Source organism: Balaenoptera physalus (assembly GCF_965194825.1).
Source record: "Balaenoptera physalus genome assembly, chromosome: 3".
Lineage (NCBI taxonomy): Eukaryota > Metazoa > Chordata > Mammalia > Artiodactyla > Balaenopteridae > Balaenoptera > Balaenoptera physalus.
In genome coordinates, this window is record NC_138890.1 from 28,396,193 (window position 1) to 28,409,683 (window position 13,491).

The 13,491-nt window shown below is 45.3% G+C and overlaps 1 protein-coding gene across 1 annotated transcript in view; it reads right to left on the reverse strand.

The window, feature by feature from the left end:
- The window catches only part of DOCK2 (dedicator of cytokinesis 2), a 425,439-nt gene that overhangs the window by 43,909 nt on the left and 368,039 nt on the right, over positions 1-13,491 (reverse strand). Inside the window, exons 35-39 of the mRNA XM_082456398.1 lie at positions 12,441-12,597; positions 9,783-9,823; positions 5,572-5,662; positions 4,820-4,939; positions 572-661 (exon numbers count right to left, since the gene is read on the reverse strand). Coding sequence (XP_082312524.1) covers positions 572-661; positions 4,820-4,939; positions 5,572-5,662; positions 9,783-9,823; positions 12,441-12,597 — 499 coding nt within the window. The remainder of the gene's footprint in view (positions 1-571; positions 662-4,819; positions 4,940-5,571; positions 5,663-9,782; positions 9,824-12,440; positions 12,598-13,491) is intronic.

Below are 13,491 nucleotides of genomic sequence, written 5' to 3' on the forward strand. Positions count from 1 at the left end.
AAGAGAGTGGGGGGAAGCAGCCAAAAAGTTCTGCATTTTCCCTGCAGGGGTCACCCCCACCACCACCACCAAGCCCTGGCCTCTGCAGCATAAGCAGGATAGGCTGGCTTCCCCCCACTTTCCACTTGCACCACCAAATCACAAGCTTCGGGGAGCTGATGGGAATGGCCAGATGGGGAGCATTTTAATGTGATTTACCTGTTAATCAGAAAGCGCACATTTGCGTTTCTATTTAATTGGCCTAGTGATTTGTGGGACTTTTCCTGCAAATGTAGCACAGTGTTCACCGGGTGGGCAAGAGCAGCAGCCCCAGCGCCAAGCAGGTACTTAACGCTCCATCTGAGAAACTGATGAGTGTTCCCGGAAGACCTCCCTTTGCAAATATTCCCAACCGGGAGGGAGCTGCTCAGCACAGCCCGGCTCCGCTCAGGCCCTGCTTCCGTGCCTTTCCTGGCATCCTAACCCCACGCGGCTTCCCGCCCCGCCGCCCCCTCTCCCCAGCCTCTCTGCTGAGCCGAGGCCCTGAGCACGCAGCCTCCAGGGCAGTCAGCTCCCCCTGGGGACGGCTTACCAGGTTCTGGCTCAGCAGCTCATAGTCAAAGATTTCCATCTCATACTGTTCCGCCAGCTCCTTGCACAGACTGATGGCCTCTTCCCACATCTACGAGGAAGGTCGTGGAGACAACGGTTAGGGGGACCTCCAGGCTTGCAGAGCCCTTGCTGAGGAAGGGACCAGGGCAGCTCTCTCCTGGGACTGAGCCACGGGCCTTACTCTGGCCCGGACCCAGTCCCACACCCAGGGAGCTGAGCGTTTCCCAGGAAGCAGACCTATCCTCTGCCTCTCACCCTAGTTTCGTGATAAATAATGGAACACCCACAGACGAGGCTGAATACTTTATTTACGTGCTCTCGGGATCTTCACAACCACCCTGAGAGGTGACTAGTAGCAGCTGCATTTCCCAGGTGAGAAATGGAGGTTCAGATCAGCAGAGCATCTGCCCCAGGTCAAATGCCCAACCAAAAGCAGGGCCAGGATGCACACCTGAGTGTGACCCTCGACCTTGTGCTTAATTCCCTCCCTTAGAAGTGCTCAGTAAATGAACATCTGACTGCCTCAGCTCCCTGTGTGCAGGTGGGGCAGGGAGGTGGTGACCCCATTTCCCAAAGAGAAATGGTTCACAAAGAAGTAAGAGGGCAGAGCGTTTCTGGGGACAGAGTTGAGGCCAGATCCAGTTCTCCTGATGTTCGCTCTTAGGATCTTTCCACTCCGCCAGTCCGTCACTTTCTTTTTTCCTTTGGCCAACTTTCTTCTCTCCCTCCCTTCCTCCCTCCCTCCCTCTCTTTCTCTCACTTTTTAAAAAAATTGTGGTGAGGACACAACCTGAGATCTACCCACTTAACAGATTTTTAAATGCACAACACAGAATTGTTAACTATAGGCCCAATGTTGTACAGAAGATGTCTAGAATTTATTCATCTTGCGTAAATGAAACGTTACATCCATCACTTCTTAACGGCGTTATTTAGGGTGAGTGTGCAGGGGGGGCAGCATGAAAAAAGAGTGATGAAAACTTTTTTTAAATAGGTATTTTCCATCTTTAAAAAAAATTCTGAAAAACAAACTCTGGACAGAGGGGGTCCTTTTCACCTGCTCCGTTTTGACTGAAACAAATAGATTATCATTCCATCCTTGATCAAAGGGGTCAGCAACCTCTGCAGAGAGGCAGAGGGAGGTGCTGGGTGGGCTGGAGATCTGGCAATCTCAAGGGACACCCATTACATTTCACATTTGGTTTAAAATGGAAGATGCACCTTAATGGAAAAGCTGGGGGAGGTGGGGGAGGAGAGAGGCGAGGTTGCCAAAACACAGTGTGTGCTTTGTCGCAAAAGTGCTCTCTCTGCATCCAAGCATAAAAATAAATAAAGGCAAGTGCTGAGTGGAGGAGCCACGGCTGTAAACCCATGGACAGCTTAGTGAGCAGCATAAAAATGCTTTATGTGCCAGGAGGAATCAAGTCCACAGACCAGGCTGGGCTGGGGCTTTTTTTTTTTTTTTTTTTTGGCTGCGTTGTGTCTTCGTTGCTGAGCGTGGGTTTTCTCTAATTGCGGTGAGCGGGGGCTACTCTTTGTTGCAGTGCGCGGGCTTCTCACTGCGGTGGCTTCTCTTGTTGCGGAGCACGGGCTCTAGGCGTGTGGGCTTCAGTAGTTGTGGCGCGTGGGCTCAGTAGTCGTGGCTCAAGGGCTCTAGAGCGCAGGCTCGGTAGTTGTAGCACACAGGCTTAGCTGCTCCACCCCATGTGGGATCTCCCCGGACCAGGGATTGAACCCGTGTACCCTGCACTGGCAGGCGGATTCTCAACCACTGTGCCACCAGGGAAGTCCCTGGGGTTTTCTTTAAAACCCCCAGGCTGGGCCAGGGGTCTGTTTAGCTCAAGTGGAGGTCTTTGCCAACTTCCCACCATAATATGCCAGAAATACTCTACCCATGTGTTAAGAGATCACTAAGGGGCCAAGGAGGGGGACAGGCAAGGAGTCAGATACCTGGAATTTCCTTCAGGTCTGCCCATGTGGTCACTAAGACCTCTGACAGTCCCTGATCCCTGAGTCTCATACATTAGTTACTGAGCATCTGCTGGCTTCTGGGCATGGTATATACTGAGGGAACAGTGATAAAAATGGACAAGACACAGTCTCTGCTTTCATGAAATAGAAGTGGGTAAAGCACACACATAAACAGATGTACTAGTTGGGTTTTGAGGGATGCAGAGGAGTCCACCAGGTAATGATAGATGGACTTATGGAGTAGAAAGTCATTGTGTATGTCTAGATCAATGAGTCTCCATGAGGGGAGATATGGGGAAAGGAAGTTAAAGGGATGCTGAAGAGTTTGGGCTTCATTCTAGAAGCTACAACAGCAGTGGCTTTCAGGGTGAGCTATACCCATCTGCCCCTCCTCTCTGCTCCCAAAGTACTTTAATACCACCTGTTCCTGCCTCCTTCCCCCGTTATTGCACAACACCAAAGGGTTGTGTGCAAAAAAAGATGATAATCGGTGTGTCTGCTTTGCCCACTAGATAATAAGCCCCTTGACACTGGGGATTATGCCTTTTTCCTCTCTGCTCAGCACAGAGTCGGTTGAACTGGAGAGTTGGCAGAGGACAAGGCTTGACATGTCCTTTTGGGGCTTTCACACTGTGACCGACTTAGCTCATAAACCAAGAGTAAGCTCTGACATCAAGTCAGCAGGACAGGAGGTTCCAGGGATGGCAGAGCCTCTGCCCTCAAGAGGCTTATAATTGTAAGTTATAAAGACAGTGTTCTCCAACTGCTCAGCTCCTGGGAATTTATAAGCCCTTCCACAGACATTACCTCATTTTATCTTTCCAGGGAAGGTGGGAAGATCAGACTAAGACAGATGCAATGAACTGCAGTGACAGAGCAGGCCAAAATTAAGTATTAAATTGTGTCTTGATGAACTGTAAGAGGCCTTGCCATTCAGAGGAGAGGCAGAGCTGTACGGAAGCTGGAGGACTCAAGAAAAACTTGACAGAGGAAGTGGCCAGTCAACTGGGGCCTCGAGGGCAGAGTAGGTAATAATGATGACAGTTAAAATTTAACAAGCTACTACTATGTACCTGGTCCTATGTTAGGTGCTCTACATGCATTTTCTCACCTAATTTTCACAATGCAACTAGGAAGTACGTACTGTTAATGTCCCACTATTATGGGTGGGGAATTGGAATCTCTGAAAGGCCAAGGAGATTGTCGGTGGTAGAGGAACAAGGCTTGAAACCCAGAGCCTGAGCACTTAACCACCATGCTACGTTTCCTACAGCATTTGGGTTGGTGTTTCCTGAAGGTCTACTGGAGACTGGAGGATGGGCAGTAGCTGGTCTGGCCAACCTCCAGACCTAATCCAACAAAACATCCTGTTCTTGCTGTTTAGAGATCAATGATGGTACCATGATGTCATTCATACATTCAATTAATTAAGCTACTCAATATATATCTACTGGGCCCCATATGTAAGGCTCTGTGCTAGCTATGGGGCACTCAGCAGTGGACAAGGCAAGTCTCTGTGCTCACGGCCTTCTAAAGTGGGGAGCCAGACATGAGCAAGTAAAAACAAAATGATCAAGGTCATGTCTGATAGTGATCAGTACTTTGAAGATAAGTCAGTAAGAGTGACTCAGGGCAGGAGTGCTGCTGTGTCTCAGGTGGTCTGGGAAGGCCTCCTTCAGGACATGACATCCTTTGCTTGGGCAAAACCCTGAGCTGTGAGAAGGAGCTGGCCATGGTAAGATATGGAGCAGAAATGTTCTAAGCTGGGGAAAGCAAGTGCAAAGGCCCTGAGGTGGAAAAGAGCTTGGCATAGAGCATGTGAGCAAAAGGGAGCCTGACAGAGATGAAATGAGAGAAGTAGTCAGGGGACAGCTCGTGTGGGGCCTCATGGGTCATGGGAGGGATTGTGTAATTTGTTCTAAGTGGATTGGGAGAGCCATTTGAGATGACTGTAAGCAGGACAATGGCGTGATCCAATGCATGTTTTATGATCACCGTTTCCCATATGGAGGATGATCTGTTGGGGGGAATAGAGGATGCAGGGAGATTGCTTAGGATTCACTGAGTGTCCAGGTGAGCAACGTTGGTGCCTTGAATGGAGGTGGAAGGAATGGAGATGGAGAGAAGTGATCAGACTTAGGGTCAGGCGGGAGAGCTGACCAGACCTGCAGATGGATTGGGTGTAAAATATGGGAGAGAACAGTCCTTTCTGGTAGCTAGGGTTTCCACGGAGAGAGGAAGGGCAGGGACCAATTACCTTTCCTTTGTCAAAGTAGCCTATGATGATCTCGTACAGCGTCTCCTTCAGCTGTCGGTGGGTCTGGGGGTGCTGCTGGCCTGTCTGCATGACCTGCGATGCACACTGTTCATCTGACCACTGCGGAGAGAGGACACACACAGTCACCTGGGGCAGGTGTCTCCCCTACTGCTGAGGAGTGGGAGGAAGCCCTGCAAACACCCCTGCCGGCCTCCTTGTCGCCCTGAGTGTCAATCAGAGAGATGCTGGTCTGCAGTTTCCATGGGAAGCGCCTCCTCATTTCTGTGGAGTTACACTTATTTGACTCTCCATTGGCTCATGTGTATGGCTTGTAGGATTTTTCTCTGAAACCCTGCAAGACATGGTCTCAGCACTTCAAAAGCCAAAGGAAATCTTTCAGACTTTGTCCTGCTCCAGCAGCACTTTCAAGAGAAGAAAAACAGCTCACAGGGCATGCTAATGATTTACAGTTGATGTTTGGATGTTATATAAAACAGTTTGAATGTTATGTAAAACTGCAAGACGTATCTCGGGTGTTGTTGTTGCTGCTGAATGTGAAGGTCACTAGAAACTTTATGTGACCAGACAAAGCAGTGCAGAAAAGTAACCTGCCAGGTTAAGAGTTTGGGGACACAGAACAAAACAAAATTTATTTGGCTAATTCTTTTTCTTTTTCTTTTTTAACTCTTCAACTTGCTGTGAGGGCTCCATGGGGATCCCAGCATGAATTTCCTTTACTGGAAAGGCAGTACCTTGAGAAGCCAGGTGTGGAGAAGGAGTGTATAGGCAGCCTCTGTGTAATTTTCACAGTCCAGGTGAAGGTCACGGAGTTTGTACAGGTACCTGTTTGGGGAAATATGCTAAATCACCAGGTGCAATAATAAGCAGGCAGGTGGTAGGGCCAGGCCAGAAAGAACAACTGGGTACCTCCTGGAGTCACAAGGGAGTCCTCCATTCCCTCTATCCAGACTCGCATGGGTGACAATGATTAGCACCTAGCACTCGTGGGGCATTTAGTGTATGACGGGAATCATGCTAAGTATTTTAAATGCCTCAGATCATTTAATCTGTCTGACAATCCTGTAAAATAGGTCCACTGAGAATGCTCATTTACAGATAAGAAAATTCTGGCCTGGAGAAGTTAGGTAACATTCCAGCCAGTATTCAACTTGATACTGAAGACTCTGCCCAGTGCAATACAACAAGTAAGGGAAATCAGGGAAGGAGAAATAAATAGCTTGTCAGAGGTCATGTGCTAATGAATGAAGAACTGGAATGTGATCCCAGTCTAACTGCCTTCAGAGCGTATGCTCTAATCATTGTACGACTCCAAGGGCATGGACAAGCCACAGCACTGTAAAGGGCAACTCCCACCGTCTCTTCAATGCTCTCTAGATGTAAAGGAACTGAATTTTCTGATAAGAAAAGGAAGTGGACCAGGGGCTAGAGATTGGATATTCACGTGGAGGCCTGGAGCTGTCAGCAGAGAGAATCTACTATTCAACTGTAATCACATTCCCATCTCCCACCCTTTTCCAATGTGACAATCCAGTTCTGAATCCTAGAATGAGTCTACAGTTGAAAGGTGTTACGAACAGGGCAAGAACAAAGGAAGGGAGCTTACGTCAATTACTTGATACATAATAAGTATTAAGGGGCAGCGAATTCACTTCTCTGTGCCTTAGTTTGCTCATCTGTAAAATGGCAGTGCTCACAGAACCTACCTATAGAGTTGCTGGGCCTATAAAGGGACAAGCAGATCATATATAAAAGGCTCGGCGAATGACAGCCTGCACTGCTGCTAATAAATGCGAGCATGCACTGAAAGTGATTAGCCCGTAGCCAGTGCTGAGCAGTGACAGCTATTATCTATTATCATTGTGAACCACGTTCTTCTACAAAACATTCCCTCCTGCCACTGTTGGAAACAGAATCCAGAGCCAAAAAAAAAAAAAACACTGCTTTGGTGACTTGCATGTCATCAGGAGCATTTATTTAAACCCAGCTCTTAGTAATTTGGTGAAGGGAAGATGCTGTGATGTGATGCCCTTGGTCCTTCCTCCAAGAGGAAAGGTGCTGTCTGTAACCATGCCAATATTCTGCCTTGGTTATCTAACTACAGGGAACAAAGGGCTTCTCAAGCATCTGTACTCAAAGCAAGTCTCAATGCTCAGGCTTAGATTCCTTTTATAAGAAAGCTTTCTGCTTAGAATGTCACCCAAGGAGGAGCTAGAGCTTAATGTCCCTGGCTACATAAAACGTGGCCAGAGGGCCAAATGGAGGCTGCCTGAACTCAGGGTAGGGACTGCCAAAGATTTTAAGGGGAAGAAAGTTCAATTAGTGGTTTCTGATAACTAATGAACTAGTGACCTTTTGCTCATTTATTTATTCAATCAGCAAAATTGTACTGAGCACACAGGCTGTACCAGGCATTAGAGATAAATGGTGGCAAAAGCAGATGCCATTCTCAGGGTTTGGGATTTATAATTTAGGAAAAGGGACAGGCATCAATCAAATAATCAAATAAGTAATTGTAAAAATACAGGCTGTGATCAATGCTGTGAAGGAGAGGTCTATGGTACTATGAGAGCAGGACTCATCCAGGTAGGGCTTCTAGAAAGGTTCCCCTAGTGTGACAGTTGGGCTGGGATCCCAAGGTAAGAGGATGAGTGGGGGAGCATCCCAGAGAGATTCTTCATTCATTCATTCATTCTACTAATGGGTGCTTTATATATTATATCAATTCATCCTCCCAACAATTCTTTTATAGGTAAGAAAACTGAGACCTACACTAGAGTAGATAGAGCTAGAAATAGATAGAACCAGGTTTTGACACCAGCTATTTCTGCCTCTACAGTCACTCTTGCTGCCTTAACTTTCTGCTGATCAACAGAGCTATCAGTGAAACTCCACGTGGCGTGTATGTAAGGAGTGTTGAGCCTGAGGTCAACCTTTAAAAATCCCTGTGTACATGGTCAAATCCTATCTTACCTCCACCTTCCTGGCCTTGGTCTCTTAGATTCCTGATGACTGGGTCCAAAAAACTTGAAGAGAGTAGTCAGAGGGAGAGCTTCCCTGCTGCTTTCAACTCCTTAATTGGCCAAGGCACCCCCTCCTATCCTTTGTCAACTCCAGGGTTTGGTGATCAACTACAGAGCCCAATGGAAGACACCCTGATGGGCCCGACTAGGGGTTTGAATGCAAACAGATGCCAGGTGGGCAGCTTAAGTGAGGTGGATGGGATGAAGTTCAATGGGGAGTGGAAACGATGTCATGACCAGAGCACTCCTGCCCCCGTCTAAAGGCGCCACCACCACCTAGCCTAGGCAGTGGTCGTCAGGACAGGATGAGGGCCCAGTGTTGCCATACCTTCTGAGTTTTTCAGAAGAGGGAAATTTTGATTTCTATGTAACATCTCTAGATTTTTAAAATTTGGCAACCAATTAAAAATGTTTTTAAATACTATGCCTGCCAAATAGGACAGATTTTCGTACTATATCCTGTTTACAACGTCTGGTGTAGGCAAATGTGGTTTTCCTAGATTACTATAGGATTCACATCTCCAAAACTTATGGAAATCTGGGATTCCCCATCTGTGTTTCTAAAATGGGAAGAAAAGAAAAGATGTTGGGGGAGAGAACCATGTGCCAGGCACTTTACCTGTAGCATCTCATTTAATCCTCAGAACAGAATGAAACATTCTACATGGGGAAACCTCAGCCCGAAGACACTGACTGATTTATCCAGGGTCACAGAGGAAAAAAGGTAAAGTCCCCCAGGCCCTTTGGATCCAAAGCGCTATGCTACTACAATAAGTCATGTCTAGTGATGTTATAAAAACTAATCAAGCTCAGGACAACCTATGTAATTATCTTTTTTCCAAATGATAGTTCTTATTTCTGGAATAATGCTAAACTAAGTACCTAAAACTATTTGCAGTATTTTGCAGAGTGAATTTGGACTTGGAGTCTCCGGTCTTTGACAGAATGTGTCAAAAGCCTTGAAAGGGCCTTGGTCGTTAACCTTACAGTCAATTCCACTTTGCAGGCTTTTGTCTCATAAGGAGATGCATAAAGATATATATATGTCCAAGAATTTTGTCATTGTGCTATTTATGATAGAAAAAAGTTGGAAATAACCTAAATATTCAACAACATAGGATTGGCTATATAAATTATGGTATATTCTGGAAAGGGAATTTTATAGTTTCATTAAAAATTATGTTGAAATACTTCTGTTGACATGGAATTCTTGTCAAGCAAAGAATAAATTATGAGCAATATGATCCCATTTTTGCAGAAACTAGGCATGCATAGAATTTGATCTATATATAAACATAAATATAAAAAGGTCTGGGAATATGTATAGATTATGGGAGTTTATTTCATTTTTTGTTTTGCTTGTCTGTATTTTATGAGGTTTTTTTGGTAATAAGTATGTATTATTTTTGTAATGAGTAAAAGTACCAATAAAAAAAACTCTGGAGGAAAAACATGAGATTCTGAGACACACTGGCAAGGGAGTTCTTTGCTTCAGCCGAATGTCCCCCCAAAATCCTTCATATGATGTTCAAATACGTATCTTTTAAATGCCTACAAAGAAGCGGGCATCATACATCTTGGTATGTTTTTCCCTTCAAAGCTGGGCTGGCGGATGTTCTAACTACCAACCCTGGACTAGGGCTTCGCATGCCAATCTTGTAACAAACGCCAAGTGCAATTCACCAGCTCAATCCACAGCAAAACAGCATGGCAGGTCAGAGAACTCCAAGTGGATTTGGGGGGCTGACTGTAGGAGATGGAAGGAGTTGAATCTGGGGAGATTGATAGGAATCAGAACATAGAGGGTCTGAGTGTCAACAAGATATGCTTAAACTCTACGCTAAAGGCAGCGGCAGCCATCGCTGGATATTGAGCAGGAGAGTGACACAGCAGGCCTGGGTTTTAGAAAACAAAAATCTTACCTTATGTACATCTCTTCCCGATTATTATCTTTGTAGAAATTCTAGATAAGGGAGGAAAAACAGTGATGAGGTTTTTTCTTTGCAGAGCGGCAGGGGTGGAGGGCATTGTGATGAAGATGAGAGGAAATTGCTAGGTACTATCTGGGCGAGATGGGAGCAAGAAATTTACTTTCCTGAATGCATCAAACAGCTTATTCTGCCTTGAAAGTCACTTCCCTGATCCTTAGACTATAAAGGGACAGAGGAAGTATCTCAGCCATCACATCGGGGGGTGCAATCCAGCTATTTGCTGCACTGAGGGATGCCAAGGTTGAGGCCGTTTACTTTGACAAAGTCTACTATGAAAGGCAGCCCAGCTTGATCTTTAAAAGCTCAGACCCTGCGCTCAGGCAGAACTGAGTTGGAATCAGAGTAATAGGAATAATTAGAGTAACAGTAATCACAACAGATCCCAGTGATGATAACAGATCATAACTTCTGATAGTGCAGAACTATCAGAAGTTATGCTGAGATTCCACAGTCAAAAACATTTACGCCAGGCAATACCTATTCCAGCTCAGGGCTCATGCAGACCAGTTGTCCTGGAATCCTGTGCAGTTTAAAACAAGTCCTTACAGATTTTGAGCCAGGAGGTCAGGACCCGATCCTTGAGCCACACTTTGAGAAAACCCAGGTTTAATTCAATGCACCCATGTGCACCTGAGTCTCTGAGAGGGCGAGGTGATGTGTTCCAGGTGTTCCAGGGCATAGTCAGCAGGTGGCAGAGCCATACGAGACCTCCAGACACACCCACCCCATCCTGTTCTTCTCCCTGATACCGTGTTTAAGCCACACACCAAAATCTAGCAGAGTCTAACTGCTTATAGACCTGCCTGCCCCAACTTTCTCCCAGGTCAGATTCTGACAGGTCAGTTTCTTCAACCAACTTCTACCTCTCCAAAGAGAGAAACTGCTAAACTCCTGGAAAACCCCTCTTCGTGCTCTTTATGTAAATTGGGCCTTGTGGAGTTATTAGCAATGAATTCCTTTCTGCTGTAATCAGGAGTTTTCAACTCCCCTTAGCATTTCAGAAAATCAATGGCAATATCTGGGCTGTTTAAAAAGAGGCCACTTAGGGAACCTAGAAAAATGGTACAGATGAACTGGTTTGCAGGGCGGAAACTGAGACACAGATGCAGAGAACAAACATATGGACACCAAGGGGGGAAAGCGGCGGGGGCGTGGTGGTGGTGGTGGGATGAACTGGGAGATTGGGATTGACATGTATACACTGATGTGTATAAAATGGATGACTAACGAGAACCTGCTGTATAAAAAAATAAATAAAATTCAAAAATTCAAAAAAAAATAAATAAAAGTAATACATTTTAACATAATGTCGCTGAATTGTAATGACTTCAGCATTCATTACAGATATGTTAGTCATTTTCAAATCACTGAAGAGGAAGTGTATTTTAACTATAGAATAAAAAGATAGAGTCCACTTAGGGTAAACAGAAGACACACAACAGAACTATGGGGACAGGATTTATATTTCTGGGACACTGGGAATGGCAGGGGGGATTGATGTAACAGATGCCACATGGTCTTTTGGCCAACTTTATTCATTTTAACCACTTTAGGGTGGGCCGGCATGGTGAGTATGAAGCACTGTGGCTGCTACCAGCTGTCTCATAACCACATCACAGGACATCTGAAGGGAGACTGTTTGGGAGCTGGCCAATGGCAGGTCGTGTGGTACAGGGGTGAAGAGTCTGGGTTTGGGACTAGCTGCTCCGGTTAGCCTATCCCATAGGAATTTTCTATAAATACTAGTTATCAGTATTACTTCGTACTGTTAAGAGAAGGAAACAAACAGTGAGCATTTAACCATGGGTCAGGACTGCGCAATCTACGAAATAGGTACTATTATTTTCGCCATGGAACAGATAAGCAAACTAAACCTTCAGAAAACTTTCTTGACTTGTGTAGTCTATTAATTATCAGAGGTAGGATGAGAACCCATGGCCTGTGTGACTCTAAAGCTCATACTCTTAACTTCTTTAAACTGCCACCTTCCTTCTTTGTGTGTTAAGTGCTAAAGGAAATACTGTCATCCCTTGGCATCTGCAGGGGATTGGTCCCAGGACCCCCACAGACGCCAAAATCTGAGGATGCTCAAGTCCCTTAAAAATACAATGGTGTAGAATTTGCATATAACCTACGCACATCCATATACTTTAAATCACCTCTAGATTACTTATAATTACTTAAACAATGTAAATGCTATGTAAAGAGCTGTAAATCCAATGTAAATGCTATGTAAATAGTGGCCAGCATGCGGCAAATTCAAGTTTTGCTTTTTGGAAATTCGTGGATTTTTTTTTCCTGAATATTTTCAACCTGTAGTTGGATCAGCAAATGCCGAACCCTTGGATAGGGAGAGCCAACTATAGTCATTCCCATTTCATATATATGATAAACTGAGACACAGGGAACGTGAAATGATTGACTTCAAGACACAGAGCTAGCAGATGTCAGGGCAAGGACACTCTCACGTTTGTCTGATTTCTAAAGCCCTTCGTGCTGCTTCCCTATCCAGAGCCATAGTGGAACCCAAAGCCAGACCCGCTCCCAAGACTCCGATCTGACTCAAAATGGGGAGAGCCGCGCACATACCAGCAGGTTCACGGTGCAGCTCATGCGGTTGTCTTTGCTCTCGTCCGTCATCACGCCCCGGTAATCCAGCAGCTTCTCCAGGAGGCCTTTGACCAGGTTCACAAAGTTCTCCACGGACTTGGAGATAGTTGGGTGTTCTGCAGCACACTCCATCAGGCTGCGGCACAGACAGGAGGGCAGTGAGCTCGAGGCCAAGGGAGAAAGAGCATGCTCGGGGTCGGGGGTTGGGGGCGGGGCTGCGAGTCGGGGGCGGGGCTCGGGAAGGGTGGAGTACAAGCCAAACAAACCGGTGTATCCAAGTTCCCCTGGTTCATTGGCTCATTTTGTTCCTTTATTCAATCACTTAACTCATTTATACACTTAGTTGCCCATATAGTGTAGAAAGTAACTTTTTCCCCACCATCAAAATGAGAAAAAATAAAAATTAATTTCTAGTGTGGGCAATGGTGTGGAGAAATGGTCACCTTTACAGACCCACATTGGGAGTAAATCAGTACAACTTTTTGGGGCAGCAATTTTCACAATATCTGTAAAAATTGTAAAAGTACATATCCTTTGATCCAATAATTCTACTTTGGGGAATCTATTTTACAGAAATAATCCCAGAAGTATGTAAGGATATATTTACAGTACGTACAAATTGTGTCTAATAGTGAAATAGTTGGAACTATCTTAAATGTCCAATTAAAGCATATTCACAAAATGTGACTCTATGAAGTCATTAAAAAGTATGAGATCAGTATGTTTTGAAACAAAAAGCTCTGTAAAACGTATAGTTGAGGAAAGTGAGTCTCAGAACAATCCTCATGTTCTATTTAACCAACTCACAAAGAACCTACCACGTCCCAGGCGTTATCCTAAACGTCTTACAAATTTTACCTCATTTAATCTCCCATCACAGTCTTATGAAATAAGATGTTTGCAGATGGGGAAATTAATGCACAGAGAGGTCAACTAACTTGTCCAAGGTCACACAGTTGGTAAATAACAACAGTCTGGCTCCAGCATCTGCTCTCAACCACCAAATGCTATATGTGAGTGGAAGTGCATG